The sequence below is a fragment of the Dipteris shenzhenensis genome, chromosome 25 (assembly GCF_047967505.1).
Source record: "Dipteris shenzhenensis isolate YYH24624 ecotype China chromosome 25, Dip_SZ_1.0, whole genome shotgun sequence".
In the NCBI taxonomy this organism is placed as follows: Eukaryota; Viridiplantae; Streptophyta; class Polypodiopsida; order Gleicheniales; family Dipteridaceae; genus Dipteris; species Dipteris shenzhenensis.
In genome coordinates, this window is record NC_141620.1 from 44,020,982 (window position 1) to 44,047,349 (window position 26,368).

Consider the following 26,368-nt stretch of genomic DNA (forward strand, 5'->3'; position numbering starts at 1 on the left):
ATTTCCTTAAAAATTTTCAAATATGCAAAGAAAAAATATGAAAATTTCATGCCCCCCCTCCCACAGAATATAAGGTATATATGTTGAAAAATATGCAAGATTTTAAGATTTGTACATATTTTTCATAATATGTGAGGACCAAGGGGGGTTCTTTTGGATGGGGGGGGGGGGGGTAAAACAAAAATTACACTAATATATGAAAACCCATCTCCTTTCAAATTAATGTAAATTTTTCATGTGTTGCCCAAATTTTATGGTGTAAAGACATATTTGAAGCTATTTTAGTTTAGAACACAACCATGTTAATTTGAAAATTTTCTATTCATGGCATATTGTTAAATTTATCTCATACTCAAGATTTTGATTTTTTTTCTTACTAAGGGAGTTGTTGCCCTAGGGGTTCTCTATGATCTCCTTGACTATCTCCTCTTGAGCTTCCTTAGTGGTCTTCCTTGTGCCAATAGGATCTACCACATTGTCCCCATTCTTTCCTTCTACTATGCCCTCTTGATGATCTGGCAAAGCTAGCATATAGGGAGGGGGAGGCTAAACATCAAGGTTTTTAGGAGAGGTTGGAGAAGTGAGGATGGCTTCCTCGAATTTGGTATTTGGTGATGAGGCAATTATAGTCGTGGAGGGATGGGTCGTCTGAGATGGGAGTTGGCATTTGTTGATGGAGGCGAGCTGTGGTTGAGTGAGTTTTATGAACAAATCTCAGGACTAGAGGAGGCAAAGGCCTTGATCATGATCCAATGATAATCACCTCTAACTCCTCTCTTGTTTACTCTGTTATAGAGCCTACTGTGCAATGGGAGCCAACTTCAAAACTTGTAGAGCATGATATTAGTCAAGTTGAACAACCACGATATGAGGAAGAGCAAGTATTGCTACAGGTTGATCCCACTCAAGCTCCAAGGACACCAAAGAATGCAGACTTGGAGGGAGCAACAGTGGAAACTGAGAGTGCTCTCAACGGAAGCAAGAATGGAAGAGGGAGCGAGAGAAACAGAGAGCCACATAAGTTTTGGTGGGTGCAGAACCACCCTAATCTTCTTTTTCGTTCATTTATATATGTATTTGAGTATTGTACATAACCAGGGTAAAGGCACAGTGACCTTTAACCCCCACAACCTCCCACTTAAAGGACAATGTGCCTTTAAGGGAGAATAACCAGTGAGCATACTATCCAATGCCCATCAATACACGACAATACTCAAACCGCTGACTAGGTAGACTCTTCGTCAGCATATCTGCAGGGTTATCATCTGTATGAACCTTGACAAGCTCTATGCGCTTGTCCTCAAGTACCTCCCTGATGAAATGGTACCTGACCTCAATGTGTTTGTTCTTTGCATGAAAGACTGGATTCCGTGCTAGCTGAATAGCACTCATGGAATCACTATGCAATGTCGGTACACCTGTACCAATCCCCAAATCTCCCACTAGCCAATCAAGCCATATAGCCTCCTTGCAACCCTCTATGGCTGCAACATACTCAGCCTCTGTGGTAGACAAAGCAACGCACTTCTGTGTGCGAGACATCCACGACACTACACCACCTGCAAAGGTGAACACATAACCAGAAGTGGATCTCCTACTATCCACATGCCCTGCATAGTCTGAATCTGTGTACCCAAGTACATGCATGTGTCCTCTACCAAAGCAGATGCACATCTCCTTGGTACCCTTCATGTACCTCATGATGCACTTAACTGCCTCCCAATGCCTCTTTCCTGGATTAGCCATATACCGGCTAACAACTCCCACTGCAAATGCAATGTCTGGTCTAGTAGCTATCATAGCATACATAAGACTCCCAACTGCTGATGCATAAGGAACCTTGGCCATCATGGCCCTTTCCTCATCTGATTTGGGACTATCTGTATGACTCAGTTTCACATATGGAGGCAATGGAGTACTCACTGCCTTCCCCCCCTCCATATTGAAACGCTGCAATACTTTTGTAACATACTCTTTTTGTGAAAGCCAAAGGAGTTTTCTACTTCGATCACGTGTGATGCGCATACCAAGAATATGACCTGCAAGTCCCAAATCCTTCATATCAAAGGCCTCATGCAACTTGGCCTTTAATGCATCTAGCTCATAAGTATTCTTGCTAGCCAAGAGCATATCATCCACATATAGTGCCAAGATTATCAGGCTATTATCCTTAGCCCTTTTAGTGTAGAGGCAGTGATCAATTTCACTCCTCCTAAAACCCTAAGACCGAATGAAAGCAACAAACTTCTGATACCATTCTCTAGGTGCTTGCTTAAGACCATAGAGACTCTTCTTTAGCTTGCAAACTAATAGGGGGGGAGAGGGCTATAGGGAGGTAGTGATCAATTGGTGAGGATGAGGAGAGTATCCAAAGAATTATGAGTCAGAATGCTTGAAAAGGTAGAGAGGGGTGCCAATGGAGAGGTGAAGGGGTAAAATGAGTTTTGCAGGAGGCTATAGTGTTGCTAGGCTCTAGTTGTAAGGGAATAGAGTTGAAAGGGAAGGAAAGGGAGAGTGCCCAGGAGGAGGAGTCACTAGAGAGGTAGAGGGGCAAAAAGAATATGAGGGTTGAGATACAAGTCTTCCAAGGGATGGAGGTTTGATAGTAGAAAAGTGGAGAGGGGCTATCAGAGAAGAGTGGGAGAGAGGGGTAACATAGAATGGGATTGTGGGCAAGGGAGAAATGTGATAAGGAGCTTAATGAGGGCCCTAGAGTAGGGGGATGTGAAATTCAGGGGGAGATAAGGGATCAAAATAGAATTCCCTCAAAAGGAGAGGAGAGGACGAGGAGCATGGGGGAAGGAAAGAGAGAAGGGGGGAATGGGAAAAGAATGCAAAGTAGTTAGACCATGTAAAACCTTCCAAGAAAACAAAAATTTAAAAGGAAATATGCTTCCTCCTTTCCACCTTTGATCATTATCCATGGAGATTCAATCCCGACAACATTCCATTAGAGGATATGTAGATCCTTGATCCGTTGAGATTCGATCCCGATAGCATTCCATTAGTGACTTCGATCCCAATAGGACCTACAAAAAGTAAATGAGTCAATTGGATGCTACACATTGTGCATAATATGGCATGGGTTAAGAAAAGAGAAGGGGGGAATGGGAAAAGAATTCAAAGTAATTAGACCATGTAAAACCTTCCAAGAAAAGGATATATGCTTCCTCCTTTCCACCCAGAGGATATGTAGATTGTTGATCCATGGAGATTCGATCCCAACAACATTCTATTAGTGGATTTGATCCCAATAGGACCATTAAAAATGTAAATGATTGATGAACAAGTCGATTGGATGCTATACATTGGCACACAACATGCTAGGGAGAGATGGACGGGCAAGAGCACATCCGTATGTACACTAATGCCATGCAAAGGTTAGGGAAAAGAGAGGAGGGGATTTATGATGTGCCCTAGGGGAGAGATGAGGAAGTAAGAGGAAGGAAGGGCATGGTATGCACATGATGGGAGGGTGAAAGGAAGTCAAGGGAAGAGTTGAGGACTCATAGTCATGGAGGAAAGGGACTTCTATTCAAGAGCAATCTAACAGGAATGAAAGGAAGTCAAGGGAAGAGTTGAGGACTCTAGGCATGGTGGAAAGGGACTTCTATTCAAGAGCAATCTTACGTGGAGAGGTTAATGAGTAGAGTGTGTCCCATGAAGGGGGAGGAGGGATCCTTTTATAGATGCATTATCACCCGCCTTCACCATATTACATTTGATATATGTATATTATTTTTTCCATTGTTTGCATGAGACAGAATGTCACCATCAATGTCCCTTTTGCCAACTTTTGCAATGCGTCCCACTCAAAATATCCTATGGCATTTCCATCAAATACAAAGGATGAGAGCTTCTCCTCATACAAGGATTTTAGAGGATATCATTCTCCTCCACACTTATCCAACCTCCTCAATATTTATCCAAACTATTCCTCATTTTTATACCTTTCATGCACACACATATTCTTATGTATAGGTTTGACATATAAACAATTACCACCTCGTCACTTCATGAAGACTTAATTATTCATCATGCACATAGAGAAATGCACTTGGAGGGTCGGTACATTAAATCATTGCCATTCATCCAAGGCATTTTAGCACTCCCTATGCATATTATTCTCTCGAGTATATATAACACATCATGCACACAAATGATTTAAGGGCCAACCGATTGGTGCTCTTTTACCAACTATAACAAACACACACACTTTTTTTTTATATAGTGAAAACTTTTGATTGATTATATTACAAGAGTAGCGACCTCAAAACGAGGCAGCCAAAATTGCATCAGCTGAAAATCTCAGTGTATGCTATATATACATCATGATCTATGTAGCGCGTCTGCAAGCAATCAAAGAAGGATTGTTGCAAAGAACGCTTAAAAAAGCCAAACAAGAAAAATATAGGATCACTAAAGACTTTACAATTCCTGTTTGTCCATAAAGTCCAGAGTGCCCAATATTGAACCCAAACAAAGAAAAGATGAAACTCCGCTCTGGGAGGATGAAAACCAAAGAGCCAGAAAGACTTTCCAAAAGGAACAGTTGGGAATCTCGCTGGCAAGCGCTGCCAAAGAAGATCAATGAACTCATGAGAACATGGACAAAACCGGAATAAATGAGGCACAGTCTCCTGAGAACTCAAACATCTGTGGCAATGAGCAGGAGCAATGTGTCTACAAACCAACATCTACCAACTATAACACACACACACTTTTTTTTTTTGTGAGAAGAAATATTTTATTGCTGTGAAATAATTACATTCATAGTTACTCCAAAAGCGGAGTAACTACTACTCAACCGAAAATCTCAATATAAGCCATATATACATCATGATCAATCAAATGAGTCTAAAAGCAGTCATAAAACAATTGCCTCAGAGATCGTTTGAAAAAAACGAAAGATGAAAAAGTAGGATCACCAAAGACTCTATGATTTATGTCCATCCATAGAGTCCAAAGTGCCTAGTAGCGCACCCAAACAAAAAATAAATCAAAAACTTGTCTAGCGGGATGAAAACCAAATAACCAAAAGAACTTGCTAAAAGTAACAGTAGGAAATCTTGCTCGAAGCCCCTAACAAATGAGAGCGAGGAAATCATAAGTATGTGGACAGTGCCAGAAAATGTGAGGCACAGATTCAGGAGGATGTAGACATCTGTGGCAAGCAGCCGGGGCAATATCTCTATGCGCGAGTAACTGCCCAGATGGAAAAATGCCAAGTAGGACTCGCTAGAGGAAAAGCTATTGCCGAAGAGGGATTTTATAATGCCAAAGGAGACGCGTCCACTTTCTCCACCACTTTGATGGGTGATCCATATGCCAAACAGAATTGGCTCTGTCAGAAACCCAAGACAGAGGTAACAACACTTTATACAAAGAAGGCATTGTGATATGTGACAGCTTCAAAGGACGGGTTGAAGAAGAGGAAGAATGGAGAGTCCAATCCTCAAGCCTATCATGAAGTTCCAAACGAGGTACCGGCAAGAAAGGTTGAAGCATTTCTGAAATTTTGTGCCATAAAGGACGATAATGAGCTCCCAAACCATACTTACTAGCAGCCGCAGAAAAAGATAAAAGAGTGCCATCATCCTAAAGTACATCCGCCATAGAAGCAATACCTTTGAAAGATATAAAATAAGAACGCCTGGGTTCTTGTATAGCCAAAGGAGGGTGGAATACTTTGGACCAATAAATATTCTCAGCCCTGAAGGAATTTCCCAACAAAGAATCCCTACCATTCCATTCCAAGTGGGATAAAATATGCTTCCAATCAAGAAGCAAACGAGAGACAAAAGGGCAGCCTCTTATCTTGCCTTGAATAGAGCCAAATAGAAAATCCCACTGTGTAGGCTGCCAATGCCCAAAAGCAGAAGTATCAATATGCAACAAAAGAGAGTGGATCATGAAAGCCCAGGGCTCTGATCCCCTTGCATAAACTGCAACATCATTTTCCCCTTGTGAGCAATTATATGCATTTGAATATTGAGTATGTTCAAACCCCCGTGCATCTTTGGAGAACAGAGACGATGCATAGAGAGTAATCTGAGACTTTTCTTGCCATTTTTTGTACGCCACCAGATTGCCTTAGTAAACATGATGAGGGGCAGATAGAATTGTATGTATGCTATCAAAATGGATTGCGTTATTTGCAAACGAACGTAATGGCCAAGTTGCAAGCTTCCAATATTCAAGTTTTTTCCTTAGCTTTGTGAGCACCCAATCAGTTTGTTGAGAACGAGTGAGCCCCCAACCTAGAGGATAGCCAAGATGTCGAATCAATTGAGAAGGTGGAACAATTTCCCCAGGCCACAAAAGACTATGCCAGTCTTTAGCATACCATGGATATCATTGCATGGCATCCCAAATTGCACTTCTATCCAAAGAAGATTGAGATGCATATACAGAAGCAAATTCAAACACCTCACCTTGAATGATGCATTGAAGAATAATCCATCTGCCTTGATTGTCATTTAAAGCAATAACTGGCTGAAGCTCTGCTTAATCAGAATGACCACCTGAGAAAGAGTGTTCCCCAGCATAAAAGATTATCATAGCCGCAATAATGACCCCTCTTTCTTGCATAGACATGTTGATTGTATATTCTTGTAATGCCACTATATCAGGCTGAAATTAATTGATATACAACCACACAGATTTCCATTTCCTACTGTCGCGCATCTCCTGAACATTTAAGGTAAGGCATTTGATATGAGTAAGCATATTTACATATATTTATAGGAAAAAAACAGTTATGTACAGCAACAACCTTCAGGATGTCAACCCTGCATTTCTACCTCAGGGCCAGGGCCTCTTCCCTGAAGGATTGGACAGCAATGCAGCAATCTCTTCTTCAGGGAAGAGGGTTTTCCTAGCTGTCACTGCAGCCCATGTGATTCCAATTCTTGAGTTGACCTCTGGAGAGTTTCCACTAGAAGATGCACCATTCCAAGTGCGAGGGGGTAGAGGTCGTCGAATAGAAATAAATTTTCTTGGACTTTGCCATCCATCAATTGGAGTTTTTGGTCCTTTTGCTGAGGGTTGAATAGCAGGAAGTGAAGGGGAAGAAGCACTCCCATTTGAAACAACTGGGGCTTTGCCTTTATTCTGATTCACCAAACACTGTCTATTACCTTTATTTTTATTTCTAATAGAGACAGGAGCATCCTTATTAGGCATCTGAGTAGGCAAAGTAGCAGGAGGCATTTTATGCTGACTCATTGGACACTACGAAGCCATGTGCCTAAATTTTTTACATTCAAAGCAAGCCCCTACAAATAATCCCCATTTCAATTTATAAAATGCACTTCCCATGTCAACATTGTTCACCGTGACTGAATAAGACTCTGGTATGGGATTATCAATATCCCAGAGAATGCAGAATCGATTAGAGTTGCCATTAGGCCGCGGTGGGCAAACCACTTTGCCTAAAGTTGCTACAATTTTAGGCAAGAGTGAAGCCATGCATCGCGAGAAGTCTACAACTTCAACCCAGACCAGACATCGATGTCAAATCAGAGCCTGATAATCCCTTGTAGGGGACCATGGCTGAACGTGCACCATTTGCTGTCCAAAAAAGAGTGACGAATGTTCCAAAAGCATTTACATGTGAATCTCATCTACCATAATGACCTCAAAAAAGCCTCTTGCTGCATAGTGTACCTTACGAACAAATAAGCCAGCCAATGTGCGGGTCAATCGGTTGCCTACCTCTGCAATAGGTGGCATCCGATCTAGGAAAAATAAAATTGATACAAGAGAGAAACAATCCCGAAAAAACAACCTACAAAGAAGAAGGAAATAGTGTATTTGCAAGATTTTGAGGTGCGTAAAAAGTATTGTGTCCATCGAATATGCTTTGGATAGTCAAAGTCAACACAAACCCACTTTTTCTTTCCAAGCATCATCCTCTAAAAGTTTTTGTTTCCTATGGGTATACAACATAATGACTCAAACAATGGAAAGATGTGGGCCACCTTGAGACTAGGGCCAATAACTTCCTGTCATCAAGGATTGCCCTTACTTGTGAACTAATCTAATTCTGTCCTGACATACAAGACCTATCCAGACCTGTCCTTTTCAAATATGGTAGTTCCCTAGGTCTATATGACACTCTGGACAAAGAGCTTACAATGTGAACATGATTGGCTTAGACAACTTCAGAACATAACTCTGAAACCTCTCTCCTTTAACCAAACTGCAAATTAGGTTATTAGTGGGAATTAGTTCAGAGCATAGCTTCGAATTTCTCTTAGTGGGAATTAGTTCAGAGCAGAGCTTCGAAATTTCTAGCCTTTAACCAGACTGCTGCGAATTAGTTCAGTGGGACTTATCCAAGAGTGAAATGATATCATCACATCTGTATGCAGAAATAATAATCATTTCTCAACATACAAATGACTAGATGTTAAGTAAAGCTCGATTAAATGCCTGCCTTTTCCCACAAAAGGCATCTCTTGTGACTGCTGCAGGTTAAAACAAACAACCTTTCCATGACAATGGTCACTGTAGTTACCTCGATCTCTATCCCCCACCCCTCCCAAACTGAATTCTAGGCAACAGTTCCATATCATGTCCACAATCTTGCGAGCAAACAGCACCATTCACTGTTTTACTGCCATGGTTTAGGATCACAGACTCCATATAAAGATGAACATTATGTTGTATAGATAAAAATGCTATGCAGTCAGTGAAAAAACATAAATTATCAAGCAAATCATATCCTTCCAGGTGCAGTGGAGCCTTTAAATTGGCTTGAGAGCCTCCTCAAAGCACCTAGGCAAATAGTTCTCTTTTTATCACATGAAAACATACATGTGTCAAATTCCACTATCCAATTGCAGTCATAAATACCACTTTAATAAGTCAAAACTCCAAGCAGTTTTGACCTTATCCAGAGACTGCGGCTCTGCCAGAGTACGTATGAGGTCAATCCCTTCTCCAATAACATGCCATAGGCACCTAAAGGATCGATCCAACTACGCTACAATAAGCTCCAATTTCTGTTCAATCAGTAAGCTACCAGCTTAATAAATACAAGCCAGGAAGCTATGCAGAGACCGGATCAATCTGCCAGAATTTCAATAAAGCGAGCCCCTCTTGGAGAAAGAGAGGTACTCCATCTTATAGTACATGTGATGCGTCAAACCTGGTTTTTAACTAGTTTGTCTGTGCATGTATAGAAGCGAAGCCCCTTCCTTGCTTGGAAGATAGAAGAAACTCAGTTGGCAGTAAAGGTGTCGTCCGCAGCAAATATTTAGGTGTCTTTCTGCAAAAGACAAGGCCTCAAAAAATCAAATCTCTGCACAGATGCATGAGATCCGCCATCTACCGCCATGATAAATACCTGCACGCAGACCTATGCTTCGTCCAACTGCTCCTGGAAGGACAAAGAGAACAAAGAGAACGCTCACAGGGTCAACACGGCTGCTAGGATGCAAGCATGCAGAGTCTTTCCCGATGGAATAAGGTAAGGGAGTTAGTCATTTTCTACAATAACCGCGCACCTGCATGTCCGAAGTCCAAAGTGTAAGATTGTCCCGCAAGAGCTGCATAATCAACGTGCTGTCCTTGTACGACTCTTCTCCCAAAGTATCGAGCTCAGATATTGCTTCGTCGAAAGCCTAACCGAAACCCCCGCTCGGCGTCAGCATGAAAAGTTGCACGTCAATGGAGATAAAAACTGGTCGCTGCAGACAGAGCAGCATTGAAACACTAATCCTTACCTGCTTTGCCATCGTGCACGCCCGATCGGGGGAGTTGAGGATTTCATAATAAAAAACCGAGAAGTTCAAAGCAAGCCCCAAGCGGATGGGGTGGGTAGGAGCTAGCTCCGCGAGAGCCATCTCCTGATGGAACAGCGAAGACAAGCTGTATATAAAGATTCGACAACCACAGAGGACATTCTCTGAGGAGGCACCTAGCTCAAAACGAGGACACGAAAGTAAACCTGCGCAGATTTGTAGGCGAGCAAGGTGTTCTCTGCGGCCTCCTTCCTCTCGGCACCCGATTTGAACTCTGCGAGGTACCGATGGTAGTCTCCCTTCATCTTGAGGTAGAAAACCTTGGATTCGCTGGCGATGGCGGTGGGGATGAGATGGCTGTCGAGAAGCTCAAGGATGTTGTCGCAGATTTTGCTGAGCTCGGCCTCGACCTTGCCACGGTACTCTCTGATGAGCAAGACATGATCCTCGTTACCTTTACTCTCCTCCTTCTGTTCGATGGAGGAGACGATTCTCCAGGAAGCTCGACGGGCACCGATGACGTTCTTGTAGGCGACGGAGAGGAGGTTACGCTCTTCAACGGTGAGGTCTTCGCCATGGGAGCTTGTAGCGACGGAGGTCATAAATTCGACCATTTCGTCGTAGCGTTCGGCCTGTTCAGCGAGCTTGGCCATGTAAGAGTGCTCATCACGGGAAGAGTCAGCCATGGGAGAAGAAAGGGAAGCTGGATTAGGGTTAGCAAGGAAGGAGAAGAAGGAGCAGGAGCAAATGGAGCAAACGCACAAATTCTGGTGTAAACCAACCTGCCAGTGGGCCCTTCTGTATTTGCCAGGCTCCCCGGCCTCTTTACACCTGTCCCTTCCTTCCTCCCTCCATTTCCCTTTCAGCCCCTCCCCCTCAAGCCACAACAGCCCTCTCCCCATGCCCACTCTTAAGAAACTTACTTACCCACATCTCTGCCGCATCATGAGACTACCTCCGCTTTGTGTGGGCACACCTCAATATGTCCCCCTAGAGAATGATTACTCTAGCCTTATGGAAAGATGCAGCCCGCCAAATTAGCTAATTGCCTTGTCTTCAAAAGATCGATGTGTAGGTCAGGTGGGAGGGAGACACCATTCCTTGCCTTTGCTAGTGAAGTATCCCACCTCCAAAACTGTGGAGAGGCGTCAATCTACATTCATGCCACGGTGCGATGGACAGTGACAACGGTGTTCTACGAGATATGTAGTGTTGGATGTAAGGCCATTATTGTATCTGATAAAAAGAAAGGGTTTGCCACTAGCATTCGGGATACTAACATGTCATTAGTAGGAGGTCTAGTGAGTAGTCCCCTGACAGTCTTTACAAGTGGGTGTGTTTGGTTTGGCAACCCCATTCAATTGAAGGATTGGGCTCACACACAACGGATGCCCACAACTTGCAAAAGGAGTGTTGTTTGATGGGGAGGATGAAGATCAGAGGAAAGACTTATCCAAGGGCAACCTTCCACCTCGAGCTTGCAAATATTGTCATTTCTCCTCCTCCACTCTTTGCATGGGTGGGCTCCGCGTAACATGATAGAGAGTTGGAATTCCACATGTATGGAGCTCGTTCTAAGATGCAAGAATGCTTTGCACTTTCATGCATGTGTGGGCCCCATGTTTTGCAATTGTGAGGTGAAGGATGGCTTGCTTTCAATTCTAGGGGAAAGCCCATCTCTCATTTCATGTTTTGAAGGTATTAATATCAAAGGTATGGATCAATATTTTGTGCATGCAAGCATTGGTTATGATGAGTACATATAAGGAATGGGTGGGTTCTTTGTAGCATGCAAGCATTGGTTATGACGAGTACATATAAGGAATGGGTGGGTTCTTTGTAGCATGGATTTGTCTTATTGGCAATTTCTATATTTCATGCATGCAAGCATTGGTTATGAAGAACAAATCAAAATATAGATTAGTAATGGGTGCGTGCTTTAAGGGGAACCTATATCGCACCATCGACAACAATAATTTTTGGAATTGACCATGGATTCCTATGCTTATTCTACAACTCAAACACGTTCTAGGAGTGCACGAGTATATTCATCATATGGTTCAACTCCCATGTCAACGTGACTCATCCCTATGAGCAAAATTATGGGCGGGCTCTTATCGCTTTCTCCATGAGTCGAAGGGGGAACATCTGAGTGCTGCCATCAGTATAGCGTGTTGTTGGTTCACCCACCTACAACTCAGGATCCAATAAGAGTAGGATTTGTGCGGTGGATTGGCTTGTAGTGGCAGCACGCATGCCTGAGCCACATGGTGGGCGGTTCAAGCTACTTCCATGACAGATTCTCAAAGCTATTACCAATTCTCGGCCACCACTAGTGGGCTGCATAGATCATCCGAGTATAAACTCTCACATGGTAGCACGATTTGAGGAGGTAAGCAAGGCACTCATCGGGCTGCTTGTGGAGACAAACCTCGAAAGTCGTCGAGCTGGCAGTTGGTCTTCTTCCACATCTAGGATGTGGATCTCCTTCCCTTTATCAGCCTTCTACTTCTCTGGAGCATCTGTCGGTGCAGTTGGGACTTCTGAGGTAGCTACCCCCTAGGGTCGACTTTCTGATCCTGGAGCCTGTGAGTCCATACCCACATTTTGAAACTCAGTGGCCACATGGTCAACTCAAGTGACCTCTGTCTCCACATCAATTGGGGTTATGATCCCCACATTAGAACCCGAGTTGTCGAAAGTACTAGTATTGTCTTGGCCTTTCGTTGCCACCTCAATTGCTATCCTACGAATTTCTACTATGCAGCTTCCTCTTAGCTTGTGGCCACAACAGTCACACATTTGCTAGAGTAGACTCCACATTGGGCTCGGGGATGGGCTATGGGTAGCCGATGGCACCTGTGTTATGTCTCGAGCAATCTCAGCGGGCTACTCTCCTATGGTATATGGCTCGGGGGTGGGCTGTTGCTCCATGATGTCGATATACTCTGTCAAAAACCTATAGAAGGGCTGGACCTCATCGTCTCTTGCCTTGCTGATGAGGTACCCCTACAACTGATGAATCCTGGACTCCTCTTCGGACCGATAGACTCCGTCAAAAACCTATGGAAGGGTTGGGCCTCATCGTCTCTTGTCTTGCTGATGAGGTACCCCTGCAACAGATGAAAGGTGCTCTCCTCGAATTGGTAGTCGGAACGAGTCGTTGTTGCTTGATCCTCCTCCTTTGACTGACCTATCAGCATTGGAGCCAGCATAAAGATTTTTGTGTAGAGCCACTTGTTGAGGTGGATCCTCCATCCCTACATGCTGATGTTGTTCGTATTCGCTTCATAGGATTTTAGAAGCTCCTCTACCACCTCATGACTCCACATATCGGCCCATGGCAAGTTTGCCATATCCAAGAGCTTATTCTGGTTTAACACCTTCAGAGTTGCGGAGGGTCGCTCAATTGTATAGGGTCCCCACTACAAAGCCACTTGCAAGCACTCCGTGTCTTGTTCAGCTCTACTAGTCGCAAATGAAGCCATGGTTGTGACGAAAATAGGGAAGGCAACGAGCACAATAATAAAAGGTCGAGTTTGTGAAGGGAGCTGTAAAAAAATATGTGGGCACAAAGACAAAGAGTAGGATTAAGATGCTACAGTGTGAAGTGTTGCATGAGTGAAGTGTTGGTTGCCGATGATTCACTACCAATTCAAGCGTCCCATGTGGCTCCTCGACACATCATGATTAGTGCCAGTAATGGTGAGCTTAAGACGCTTGGTGCCATGTGGCACTCGATTAGGCCATGTGTATCCATTGTGGCCAAACTCACTGTGACTTTTATAAGGCTTGGCTTGTCTCCCATTGATCAACTTGGAAATTACCTTGCCTTCCAGATCAGTCAGTTCAACAATAACATTATCATGAACTTCGACCAATTTGTATGGACCATCTAAGCCAAATTTGAAATTAGGCTTCATCTTACCCCCTTGCATTATATAACAACACAAGCATGCCCTTTTCCAGTTTTTTGGGCACAATATACTTATCATGCCAAGCCTTCCTCCTCCTTTGAACTACTTGTTGTGTCCACGCACCTCATAATCTTAGTTTATCCAATTTATCGAGCCTTTCCAATCACCAATATACTGCCTTTGGTTCAAGGGCATGCAAAATGGAGTAAGATTACTTGTGACCTTATAAGGAGTTCTATAGGTTCATAATGTTGGATGTAATTTGGCATCCCAATCCATACAATTAGAATTAACACTGTTTGTAAGGACCAACTTCAAAGTCTTGTGGCTTGTCCATTACACTTGGGGCAGTAAGTAGTAGCCACTCGATGAAAATCATGAATTCCTTTGTCAAAATTTCAAATATGTCATTCATAAAATGAGTTCCTTGATCAGTTTACAAACTCAAGAGGACAACCATATTTGCAAATAATATTTTCAAAGAGGAACTTTGTTGTAGTGTAGGTCGAGTTATCTCTAATAGCTTTTGCTTTAGCCCACTTAGTAGCATAATCAGTGCAACAACAATGTACTTATTTAGATTTTTAGTTGTTCTGAAAGGGCTAATGAAATTGAGGCCTCTAAAAAGTTTTCCAGGGCGCACTTGGTTGCAAAGGCATGTGATATGGGGAAAGTATTCTCCCTATGTGTTGATGGGGTGTTGACAACCTTCACATTGAACAATAAAGACACATACATTCTGAAAGAATGTGCCCCACCATAATCCTGCATGCAACACTGTACTAGCTATAAGATCACATGCAAAGTGATTTTTTAGCAAGACATTTATGAGCCTCTGTGAGCATCATGGTGCGCTCATGTGGTAAGACCCACCTGCGTAAGATACCATTATCGCATTGGTGATACAACTGACCACCAATCAAGCTATACTTCCAAGCTTTAGTAGCAAGCTATTGTCGCTTATCTTTAGGCATTTCCATAGGAAATGTACCTTGAGAAAGAGATTGGAACAAATCAAGGCATTCAGGCTCATTGAAATCAACAACAAAAAGATTAGCATTTGGGAGCTCAGTCATAACTCCGGATTCGGTTGTACGATGTGGTAGTCGAGACAATAGTTTGCTCCTACATGTGATTTTGTCAAATTTATGGACAATCCGAAAATTAAATTCCTGTAATAAGAGCCTCCATCTAAGCAATCTGCCTTGAATGACAGTTTTGCTGCTAAGATATAATAATGCTCGATGATCCACATAGAATACGAATTGATTGCCCAACAAATAATGTCAAAATTTTTGAACAATATACACCATACCCAGGGCTTCTCTTTCATGGTACTATAATTGCACTCGGGCTCGTTCATCTGTCTGCTAGCACAATAGACAGGATAATCCAACTTACCCTCTGGTTGAGCTAGTATAGTCCCAATGGCATATCCATGAACATGAAAAATGACATCCATCATGGTTATCTGAGAATCGGTGTTTCAAAAGCATAACTCTTGAGTGCATGAAAGAGCTTAGATAACTCGAGTGTCCACTATAATTTCATAACTTTCTTCATGAGCTCATATAATGGTGCATTTATCTTAGCAAAATCTCGAATAAAATGGTTGTCGAAATTGATAAACCTAACAAAAGACCTTACTTGAGTCAAACTAGTTGGCTCAGGTATGGATTTTATAGCTTTAATTTTGCTAGGTTCAACCCCTGATTCCATCCTTAGATATGACATGGCCAAGCAGGACACCAACTCGGACACAAAAAACACTCTTTTGTCGAATTCAAAGAATAGCAACTTGTCTACACTTATCAAAGAATTTACTCAAATATTGCAATGATAAAAAATAACCAAGTACACACAGAAACCATCCCAATAAATGGCAAAATAAACTCAGTCAAGGAGTCCGTGAAAGTTCCAACCATAAATCTCTGGAAGATAGATGGTGCATTTCTGAGTTCAAAGGGCATAAATTTAGTGGTATACACACTCGATTAAGTGATAAAAGCAGTTTTTACTCTGATCTTCTAGTGCCACAAAACTCTTATGGAAGTCATTGTAGACATCCATGAATGAGTACATCTCATGTCCTTCAACGTAGTTAAGTATGTGAATGGGATAAGAAAAGGATCAAGTGCAATTTTAGCATTTACATTTCGATAATCCACACAAACTGGACTTTTCCATTTTTCTTGGGAACTACCACAATAGGAAAGAGTCAATGACTTTTGTCAATAGAGTAGATGAAATCTGCTTGATGAGCTTATTCAGCACGGCGGCCTTTACCTATTTGGCATAATTTGGCTTCATTTTGTACCTTTGCTGTCTAATAGGTTTAGCATCAGGTACCAAAGGAATTCTATGCCAGCAAATTTAAGCAAGCACTCCCTCCAGATTTGTATAACTCAAGCAAAAACATCTTTATATTGCATGAATAGATTTTTAATTTCTTGCAAATAATCATCAAACACATAAGTACTGATGATCACTATTTTGGTTTCTTGGTCTATTGCCAAATTTAGTTCCTGAGTTAGCTTGGGAATGAATTATCAGAACCCACCCGAATGATTGTGAGTTGAGGCTCATCAACTGCTCTCTTGAGAATGACAGCTTTAGTGAAATTAATGGGGTATAAATTTTTTTGTATAGTAGTCTTATCTTCCTTTATTTTCTCCTTTAGATTAGCAGCCATCTGAAATATGTCAAGTTCTCCCAATAGTAAGGTTGGAAGCTCCATAGGACAAGTTTCAACATCTTGTCGAAACTAGTAAGGCCTTGATTTTAAGATTTTGAGGCCTATAACTTTTAAGCACTTTACTAGGATTGATCGGAATCTGTATTTCCTTATCTCTAGTTTTTATTGTCATGAAATTGGTTCCCAATCATGAAGTAGTTTTGCACTTTCTAACCATGGTCTATCCAATAATATTGGATAGGCATTCTCTTCCATTGGAATAACCAATAAACTCAATGTATAACGACCACCATGAATAGTAAGAAATATATTAGAAAGCATACCTATTGGTTCCATAGGCCTTTGATTTACCATGCAAACTTAGAATGGAGAAGGTTTTGTATATTTTAACTACAATTTATTTGACATAGCTACAGATATGATGTTGACTCCGGAACCACTATGCATAATTGCTCCAGAGACCTTCAGCTTTCTAATTGTGACAATAATCATTGGTACTTCATTATCCACCATTGGCATATTAATTATTGGAATAATGACCAGTGAATCCATATTCTTGATAGGTTGTTCTTCATATGAAGTTGTTGAAAAAAAAAGTATTTACAATAAGGTGCAATTTCAAACCACTCTACTATTGTAAGATTGACCTTCATTGGCTGGAAAATTTCCCATGATTTTGCCATCTCAAGACTGGGGTGTTTGTTAGAACTCAATATTTTCTGAGACTGACTTGTAGAAGCTTTTGCCAAGTCATCTGCTAGTGGAACTTTACTTAAATCAAGAGGTAAATCCACAAGCGGAGCTTTACCCTTTAATCAAGAACTTTACTTAAATCAAGAGGTAAATCTACAACCAGTACTTTGCCCTTTAATTCCTGAGTAATTTGGGGAGCAATCTACTTTTGTGCCTTCCAAGTGAGATCACCAATAGGGGAGGCTGATTTATCCTCATTAGTATTGTTGTGAATGAGTTACTAGATGGGCATCAACTGAACTCAAGAGTTTAGCTAATATTGCTTGGCAACTAGTGTCGACCTCTCACCTTTCTGTGTTACTTTGAAGCAACTTCAAATGCTCTTGCCACTATGGGCACTTGGCCTTGCTATGGTTACCATTATAAAAGTAATAGTGAATCGATGAAGGGCCTTGATTGTTGTCTTTCCCTTTTTTGCCTTTACCCTTACCCTTACCCTCCTTGGGCTTTGGTAGTCATGATTCCTTACTTTTGGACTTGGTTTCAATCTGATTCACTTCTGGCATCTTCTCTCTCTCTCTCTCTCTCTCTCTCTCTCTCTCTCTCTCTCTCGCATGCGTGCACAAACGTGTGCACTCCTCTTCAAGCTATTTTCTTCTCAAGTTTGGCCTCTTGTGCACTCTTGGTTCAAGCTAGCTTGCTTGCCTACTTATTTGCTTCATTGCATGCTTCCACTTTCATATGTTGTACTTGCTCTTATCTCAAGCTTAGAAGTCCTTATTAGCCATAACTTGTCCCTTTGACTTGTTGCTTATCCTAGCTTGGAAGAGTATTAGTAGTTGACATGAGCCTAATTTAGCTCTTCTATTCCAAAGGAGGTAGGAAGGGTGTTTATAGGTGCCGTTGTGGAAGTGAAGAGAGAGGGAGAGAGACTACACCATAGAAACCTACAATGCATAACACTCTTGAGAAATGAAGACCAAATGGTGTTATATACAACTTACCTCTTAGATTTAGGTTAGGGCTAGGTTTTCCCTATGTCTCCTTTAGGGTCCTCCCCAAGTCTCCTTTTAGGTCCTCCCTAGACCTTATTCAATGGTGCAATTTACACTATTCTTAATACCCCCTCTTAAATTGCCTTGATAAGTCAAGGATCCTATACATGAAAAAAATAATTATTATTAATTAAAAATTGCATTATGGCAACAAAGATGATAGAGAAGAACCTCTAAGAAATCAGAGCATACACATAAGCACAATGACTTTGTAGTGGAAGTCTATTCATAATGTACAATTTAGCCATTATTTCCCGCTCTTAACTTATAGTTGGAGTAGTCTAAGATGTTGTCAAAAGTATGTGAACTTGTCAAAGGAAAAGTGGACTTGTATAGATATTGTCACTTGTTCTTATGTCAGAAAGTGAACAAGATTGATTCCTTTGTTGAGAAACTTTTCTCAAATGAAGTGGCAACACACTTTAGTATGCTTTGTTTTGGCCAGTTGAATGCAACTATCAAAGTAGAGCATTGTTGGTTCATTGAAGAGAATTTTAATTTTAGAAACACATCTTGTGAACCACATTGCTTCTCGTGCTGCATTGGTTGATCCTGTGTATTTCGATCCTTGTGAATGATAAGGAAACTGCTTGTTGCTCCTTGCTTTGCCTAGATGAATCAATTGAATCGAGGCTAAATTTGCATACAGTTATATATCTTTTGTCATCTACATTCAAGCCTACCCAATTAGTATATCTTTTGTGATCTACATTGCCTATATGAATCTATTGAACCAAGGCTAAAATTGCACACACTAGTATATCTTTTGTCATCTACATTGCCTAACCAATCAGTATCAATGTATTCATATTTCAATCCACAATCCCAGGTACCTTTCGAGTACGAGAGGTCTTAGTTGACTAGAAATGAGTCTTTTTGGAAATTTGCATGCATTGACCGAGTACACAAAGAGAGCAGAGATGTTTGGCCTTGTGATAGTCAAATAAATTAAGATTCCAATCAGCTATAAATACTAATAAGGATCTATGTCAAGGGGCTTGTCATGTTCTGGCAATTTGACACTGCTTTCCATAAGAGTTGGAAGTGGTTTACAGTCATGTAACTTAAATTGTTGAAGAGCTTTCTAGGTGCATTTGCCCTAGATGAGGATGATGCCATTTGTTATCTCCCTAGATTTCTATGCCAAGAAAATAATGGAGTTCTCCCATATCCAACTATGATGTGGGTTGTCCTTTGACTTGTGAAATAAGTTCTCCAACCATTAATAAAGTCATCAACATAAAGTACAACAAGAACAATGTCTTTTTGTATTCTTTTAATGTAAAGTGATCAATCTAAGTCTAAAGGATAAAATTCATGGCAAGAAAATCATTGTGAATTCTTGCATTCCAAGAGAGGATATGAAAAATAAAGGTCGCTTGATAGCAAAAGGGAAGAAGAAGGGTAGGATGTTTACATTGGATGTGGACATGCCCGAATTGAGTGCAATAATGTTTGCACATGGGACCGGTGTAGTTGCAGATATTGAAATCTGGCATAAACACATTGGTCATGTTAATGTATAGCGACTTAAATTAATGCAGGCCCAAAATATTGTTGCAGGATTGCCTAAGTTCAAGGTTGCAGAAATGCATAAGGTATGTGAAGCCTGTCAATTTGGAAAACAGGCTAGGAAACCATTTTCTAGACATGTTCAAGAGAGTAAGAGGCCATTGGAATTAATCCACTCTGATGTGTGGACTACTAAAGATGCATCTATTGGAGGCTGTCATTATTTTGTCACTTTTATTGATGACTACAGCAGAAAAGTTGGGTATGTTTTATGAAAAAGAAAAGTGAAGTGTTTGGGCATTTCAAAGCTTTTAAAGCTATGGTTGAAAAAGAAACAGGCCTACAAATAAAATGCCTAAGGTCAGATGGAGGGGGAGAGTACCTCTCAAATGAGTTTGCAACGTTCCTGCAAGAGCATGGCATAAAGTAGCAATATTCATGCAGTCATACCCCACAGCAAAATGGACTTGCAGAAAGGAAAAATAGGCATATTCGAGAGGTATCGCGTGCCATGCTCAATGAAAAAGACCTGCCAGATTATTATAGGGATGAAGCAGTTGCTACAACAGTCTACATAATGAACAAGACTCCCACTGGAGCAATAATGGCATGATGCCAGAGGAGAGGTATACTGGTAGGAAACCAGATATTTCTCATTTGAAAGTTTTTGGTTGCATTGCCTATGTTCATGTGCCAGATGAGTTGAGATCCAAGTTGGATCCAAAAGCTGAGAAGTGCATCTTTATTGGTTATTCTCTGTAGCAAAAAGGGTATAGATGCTATAACCCTTCTACTCGATGAGATGAGCAGCTGGTATAAACCAGTAAATGTGACTGATGATGTAGATGCACAAAATGGTAATGCTGCACAGAATTCACAGCTATAGTGTCCTCTAGCAGTGGTTCACATACTTTGCCATGGACAAGCAGATTGAAATCAGGAGGATCTTCTCAAAGCAATGTAGATAGTGGTATGCAAGTATCACGAAAAGGAAAAGAGAAGGTAGATCAGCCCATGGTTGATGTGAATGCAGGTCACTCTTATGTGGATGGTGAATCCAGTGGCTCAGAACAGAGCCTTGATGATGAGTTGGGTATTCCTTCTATTGTTACACCTAGAGTAAGGAAGACAAGGGATGTTTTGAGAGCACTTGGTAGTGAGCCTATTTTACACAAGTCTACCAGAGTTAAGTGTGCTGTGGATAGGCTGAAATATGATCGATTTACAGCCATTCACTATGCCTATATGGTCAAAGTGATACATGAACCAGAACCCACTTCTTTTGAGCAAGCCATGAGAAAAGAAAAATGGGAGAAAGCCATGGATGAAGAAATGGATGCCTTGGAAGCAAATGCTACATGGGAATGGGTGCCTTTGCCTAAAGACAAGAATGCAATTGGCTGCAAGTGGGTTTATAAGGTGAAGCACAATGCAGATGGTTCTGTGAACAGATATAACGCAAGATTAGTTGTCAAGGGGTATGCACAGATATATGGCATTGATTATGAAGAAACATTCAGTCCGGTTGCAAGGATGGCAACCGTAAGAGTAGTCATTGCTATGGTTGCATCAAAGGGATGGTCTTTACATCAGATGGATGTAAAGAATGCCTTCTTGCATGGTGATTTGCAGGAAGAGGTCTATATGGAGCAGCCACCAGGTTATGTGCATGCTGTTCACCCTGAGTTTATTTGCAGGTTGAAGAAAGCCTTGTATGGCTTGAAGCAAGCACCAAGAGCATGATCTGACAAGATAGGACAGCATCTTGTCACTATTGGCTTTCAGATTTCCAAGGTAGATTTCTCACTTTACGTGAGAAAAACATAGAAAGGCACTATGCTGCTTGTCATTTATATTGATGATTTGATCATCACAGGTGATAATGATGAAGATATCCTTCATGTGAAAATGCTATTTAAGCAGAAGTTTGAGATGAAGGATTTGGAAGAGCTGTGTTACTTCTTGGGCATTGAGGTGATTAGATCCACAAGTGGGATATGGCTCTTGCCAGAGGCAGTATGGATTGGACATGCTGTCCAAATATGGGATGACAGGCTATAAGCCTATTTCAGTTCCTTTGGAGCAGAATGTGAAGTTGAGTGCAGATGCAGGTGAGCTTTTGGAAGACCCTACTATGTGAAGACGCATAGTAGGAAGTTTGATTTATATGACTATTACCAGGCCAAATTTGAGCTATGCTATTGGGTTGGTAAGTCAGTTTATGCAGGCTCCAAGGAAATCGCATTTGGATGTGGCTAGACGCATACTGAGGTATGTGAAGTCCACATTGCAGTATGGACTATTTTATGAGATTGGGGTTCAGATATAATTGCATGGATACACTGATGCTGATTAGGCTGGTAGTATTTCTGATAGACGATCTACCAGTGGATATGTGTTCTCTTTTGGGAGTGCTGCAGTCACTTGGAGCAACAAGAAACAACCTACAGTTGCCTTGTCGAGCACAGAGGCTGAGCACAGGGGTGCAGCAATGGCTGCATGTGAGGTAGCTTGGTTGCGTAAGCTACTTTATGATATGCATCAGTCTACAGATGGGCCAGTTGTCATTTATTGTGACAACATGAGCAGTATACACTTGGCAAATAACCCAGTCTATCATGCTAGAACAAAGCACATTGAGGTGCATTATCACTATGTGCAGGAAAAGGCTCTAGCAGGTTTTATTGATCTAGTTTATGTCAACATAGAGGATCAGGTAGCTGACATATTCACGAAGGCATTGGGTGCAGAGAAGCTGCGCAAGTTTAGAGACCTGCTTGGTGTGCAGGAATTGGGATTGAGCTCGAGGGGGAGTGTTGAGATATCGAGCTCCACTCATGATATGCCAGGGTGACCATTGTGCATTTATGTCACCGACTTGTTAGTTGCAGATGCGGTTGGTACACCGCCCATGAATAATAGCCGGATGAGAGCTATCTTTATGTACTCTAGTTAGTGGCTCAGTTAGTATGCCACCTAGGTTAGCTGAGTTTGGTTTGAGACCCACATATAGGGTTCACTTATTCCTTTTGTACTTAGAGAGTTCTTTTGGCTTTCACAATGAAGAAGAGGAAAACTATTTTCAGCCTCCACCTTTGTGTGTATTCCCCCATTGTGTATGTGAGAAAGCTGCAAGTGAGACTCCTTACTTCTCTCCCACTCTCTTCACAATGCCATCACCCTATTTCCAAATTTTGACACCCTTCATGCGGCCTTTTTGCTTCGCTAACGCATAGAAAAGACAACGGTTCACATCCTCGCAAAGCTTGGATGTATGGACTAATAAGTATTTGAAGGGATAATTTGAAGGGTTATGTGTTGGTAATAATGTTTGATGAGGCATTTGAAGAGGGAGTTTGAAGTAGATCTCAAGCTAGAACTAACCAAGGGCATCAACAGTTTTAAAACCCAATAAGCAACTAATATGAAATTTGATTTTTGGCCTGCCCTTTATGGAAGGTCTTACTGACGGTTCATTTTGAAAGCTAAAATTATTTTGTGGGATTTTATTTCGTCCATCCATTGCATAAAACTAAAATAAGGGCTTCTTGGTGGAACCCCTCAAATGTTTCTGATAGGGCCTTTATTGATGCTAGTGCTTCTTTGCTTTGTTTGCACCTTCGTTTACTATTAATACACCTTGCTGCATTTCCTTCTTTTGTCTCATGAATGACGAAAAATATAAAAGCCTGAAGTTGCGCTTTGATTGATTTAACTTTTGCCTTTCGTGAGTTGTGATTCTAACATTTTAGGGAGGCCCTATGAATGACAAAAGTCATTCATTCTTTTTCTTGTTCATTGGATGGAGGGACATAATAGAGAAAGAGTGGGTTTTATGTAGCATAAACACCAAAAGAGGTAGGAATAAAACGGCAAGGGGTGCAGCTGTCAACGTTTGCATCTTCGTTGATGGCTGCTAATTCACCGTGCGGCATTTCCTTCTTTGGCCACGTGAATGGTGAAAAATGCAAAAGCTTGAAGTTGCGCTATGCAAGCTTGCGATCGTTGATTGATGTAAAATGGCCCGTTAGTGATGTGAGATAGGGAGGCGTAATGAAGGAGAGAGGAGACATTCAATTCTTTTTTCTTGTGCATAAAGGTGGGTGTGATGTAAAGGTGGAGGAAAGAGGCAGGTATAAACGGCAAGGGACTCAACTGTCAACGGTATAAGTTCCGTGTCACAGGACATGGAAAAGCCCCTTGGCTTTCTGCCGAGGATTCTCTCTCTCTCTCTCTCTCTCTCTCTCTCTCTCTTTCTGCCTTGCCCTCCTCTACTACCTCTTCTTTCTCCATGGCCTCTCCAGACCCCCCCCCTGACCCTGACTCACACAGCCCCGAAATCGACTGGCTTCGCCTAAAAATGGATCTCATTGGCGCAGCTCACGCTTGGTCCCCCCTCCATGCCCGTATCGCCTCTGAATTCCTCAACTCTGACGCTTCAGGACGGCTCTTCGCCCACCTTGATCACTCCCACGGCCAGCTCCAGCTTGGCACCGCCTTGCCCTCCAAATGGACTCAGGTTTGGCTGGCTGTCAGTCCTGCACGGGCTGATTTGTCTATGCCTGGCTGACTGCTCAGACTTTTATTTTACCTCGACGCATCAGACATTGCTTGGCCTGTTTCTGCACTCAAGGAATACTGGAGCTCAGTGTGGCAAGGATTTGAAGCCAATTTATTTGCTTTCCAGTTTTCCAGCTGCGATGGGGCTGTCCCGTATCCCACTAATGTCTTCCTCACTCCGCTCCTCCTCAATGCAGGTGCTTGTAATGGTAAGGGATACAAGTAAGAAGATCAGTGCAGATAACATCCACGAGCTGATCCAGTTTGAAGTAGTTAACGGCAGCCCAGGGGAGTGCATGCTACGTCTAATGCAGGTTGGGTTTGAATATCAACCGGGTATACAGACCTGTTGCAAGCGCGTGATTTAAGCTGACTTCTTACATTTAAGTTTGTTAAACGATGGCTTTCTGTTATTCAGATACTTTATCTGCCAGTGATGCTGGATGATGGAAACGGGCAAGAAAATGCAACAAAAGACTTTACAGGAGAGTTGGATAGATTTATGGCCAGTTTAACTGAATCACTTTTCTGCGTAAAGGGGCAGACTTTGCTATATGTTCCTCCAGTGAAATTGAGTGGGAGCTCTGTACTGCAGTCTCAAGACAAAATTTTAAGTCAACGACTTGAATCCATTGTTGTGAGATGGACACGTCAGATCAAAGAGGTTAATTTTAAACCAAATTCAGCTCACATTTCTCCGACTTGCATTATAAGGCACGACTCACAAATTGCACATCTTGCTTAGGTGTTACGAGGCCAAGACAGAATCATAGACATGGAAGCTTCCGGACCCCTGGCAGAGGTCGAATTTTGGCGTCAAAGGAGCTTTGATCTTGGTGGGATTCGCAAGCAAATTAACCATTCTGTAATTAAGCATTCCCCAACCATCCCGTCCAATCTGCATCGAGATGGATCAATGTTACTGCTCTAATACTGAATTAAGTGTACTTGAAAGGGACATGACCAAAACTTATAGCTAAATTTCTATTCAAGTTGAGATGAGGTGGATCAGCCTGGATTGGCATAAAAGATATACATATTGATCTGATATGTTTATTATTTTCCAATGCACAGGGAGTTGCATCAATTCTTACATTCCTAGAACGGATGAAATCCCCATATCTGGAACCCTTTTTAAGTCTATCCAATAAAATTGACTGTGAGGCACTCATTGCAGCAGAGAATTTGAAATTCTTGACAGTTTTGGAGCATCCTTGTACAGAGTTGGGCACAGCAAACCTTTGCAACATACCCCTTGTTCTTCCACTGCTTCTGCAACGTATTCGTGTGATTTGGCAGATTAGCCCTTTCTACAATACAAGTGAAAAAATCACAGGCCTGTTATGTAAAGTACGCACTTTTTTACTTTATCATTGATTTCCTCTCTGGAGTTGGTGAAGCTTTGACACCTAAGTTATCTGAATCCAATGGTCGATTTCCACAGGTTAGCAATGAGATCATTCGTAGATGCACCGCTGGCATCCCTTTACTGGAAATTTTTGAAGGCGATGTGGAAAAATGCAAAATGGCCCTGGAAGAGAGCATTCAAGCTTGTGAGTCATGGAAATGCTTGTACACTGCTATGATGGAGGAATATGTGAGTCCGCACTTGCAGACAGTGCCTATAATCGAGAATCCAGTTGGAAACTTTGAGCAACTGCATAATATAACTCTCGAAGCGGCAGAATTGGGAAGAAGAAGCATTTTTGCACCTGTAGAGACATTTCTGCAAAGATGCCAGGACGTTCTTGAGGTATGGATATTTCTTTGCATATGACTATGAAAAGATTGGACTGAAAATTCTGCGTTTATCTTTACGGGTTATTGTTTACAAGACTCACACAATCAGATTCATATTGCAGGTTTGCGATTCTCAAATTCAATTCTCGAAAAAGATAGAGCTACCTGTGTTTGGAGGTACAAGAGGCACAGAAGTGACAAAATCAATGCTGGAGATGCAGGACACGTTCCAAAATCTTGTGTCTCGATTGAAATCTCTTCCTTACAACTTGTTAGATGTGAAAGTCACTCAATGGCACGATGACTACAGTCGATTCAAGGATGGAGTAAAGGACCTTGAGGTTCTGTCATTCACCTGTTTCAATCAGTTTCATGATTGAAAAACAAAGACAACAGACCCCTAAATTAATCGGTCTAGGAAAACAAAGACAACAGACCCCTAAATTA

The 26,368-nt window shown here is 41.7% G+C and overlaps 2 protein-coding genes across 3 annotated transcripts in view; one reads left to right on the forward strand and one right to left on the reverse strand.

Moving 5' to 3' along the window:
• Window positions 1-8,696: 8,696 nt before the first annotated feature.
• On the reverse strand, window positions 8,697-10,502 carry LOC147885928 (14-3-3-like protein). 2 transcript variants are annotated; one of them, XM_087396973.1, is made up of 5 exons: window positions 9,956-10,502; window positions 9,732-9,854; window positions 9,513-9,629; window positions 9,353-9,385; window positions 8,697-9,274 (listed from the first exon to the last, which is right to left on the reverse strand). In XM_087396973.1, the coding sequence occupies exons 1-4, from the start codon at window positions 10,433-10,435 to the stop codon at window positions 9,365-9,367; spliced, it is 741 nt and encodes a 246-aa protein (XP_087253099.1). In that variant the 5' UTR covers window positions 10,436-10,502; the 3' UTR covers window positions 8,697-9,274; window positions 9,353-9,364. The 2 variants fall into 2 exon arrangements, with proteins under 2 accessions (XP_087253099.1, XP_087253100.1); XM_087396974.1 differs by lacking the exon at window positions 9,353-9,385.
• Window positions 10,503-23,912: 13,410 nt separating this feature from the next.
• The window catches only part of LOC147885929 (dynein-1-beta heavy chain, flagellar inner arm I1 complex-like), a 629,024-nt gene continuing 626,568 nt past the window's right edge, over window positions 23,913-26,368 (forward strand). Inside the window, exons 1-8 of the mRNA XM_087396248.1 lie at window positions 23,913-24,140; window positions 24,379-24,495; window positions 24,600-24,845; window positions 24,927-25,046; window positions 25,256-25,531; window positions 25,626-25,799; window positions 25,836-25,934; window positions 26,044-26,262. Of these exons, the coding sequence (XP_087252374.1) occupies window positions 23,913-24,140; window positions 24,379-24,495; window positions 24,600-24,845; window positions 24,927-25,046; window positions 25,256-25,531; window positions 25,626-25,799; window positions 25,836-25,934; window positions 26,044-26,262 (1,479 nt within the window). The remainder of the gene's footprint in view (window positions 24,141-24,378; window positions 24,496-24,599; window positions 24,846-24,926; window positions 25,047-25,255; window positions 25,532-25,625; window positions 25,800-25,835; window positions 25,935-26,043; window positions 26,263-26,368) is intronic.

Bases quoted from the DNA above. Each gene is read 5' to 3' on its own strand.
- LOC147885928 (XM_087396973.1), bottom strand. From the start codon at position 10,435: ATGGCTGACTCTTCCCGTGATGAGCACTCTTACATGGCCAAGCTCGCT. The intron at 9,855-9,955 runs GTTTACTTTCGT...CTGTTCCATCAG, and splicing joins TCGCCTACAAATCTGCGCAG to GAGATGGCTCTCGCGGAGCT. The intron at 9,630-9,731 runs GTAAGGATTAGT...GGTTTCGGTTAG, and splicing joins CGTGCACGATGGCAAAGCAG to GCTTTCGACGAAGCAATATC.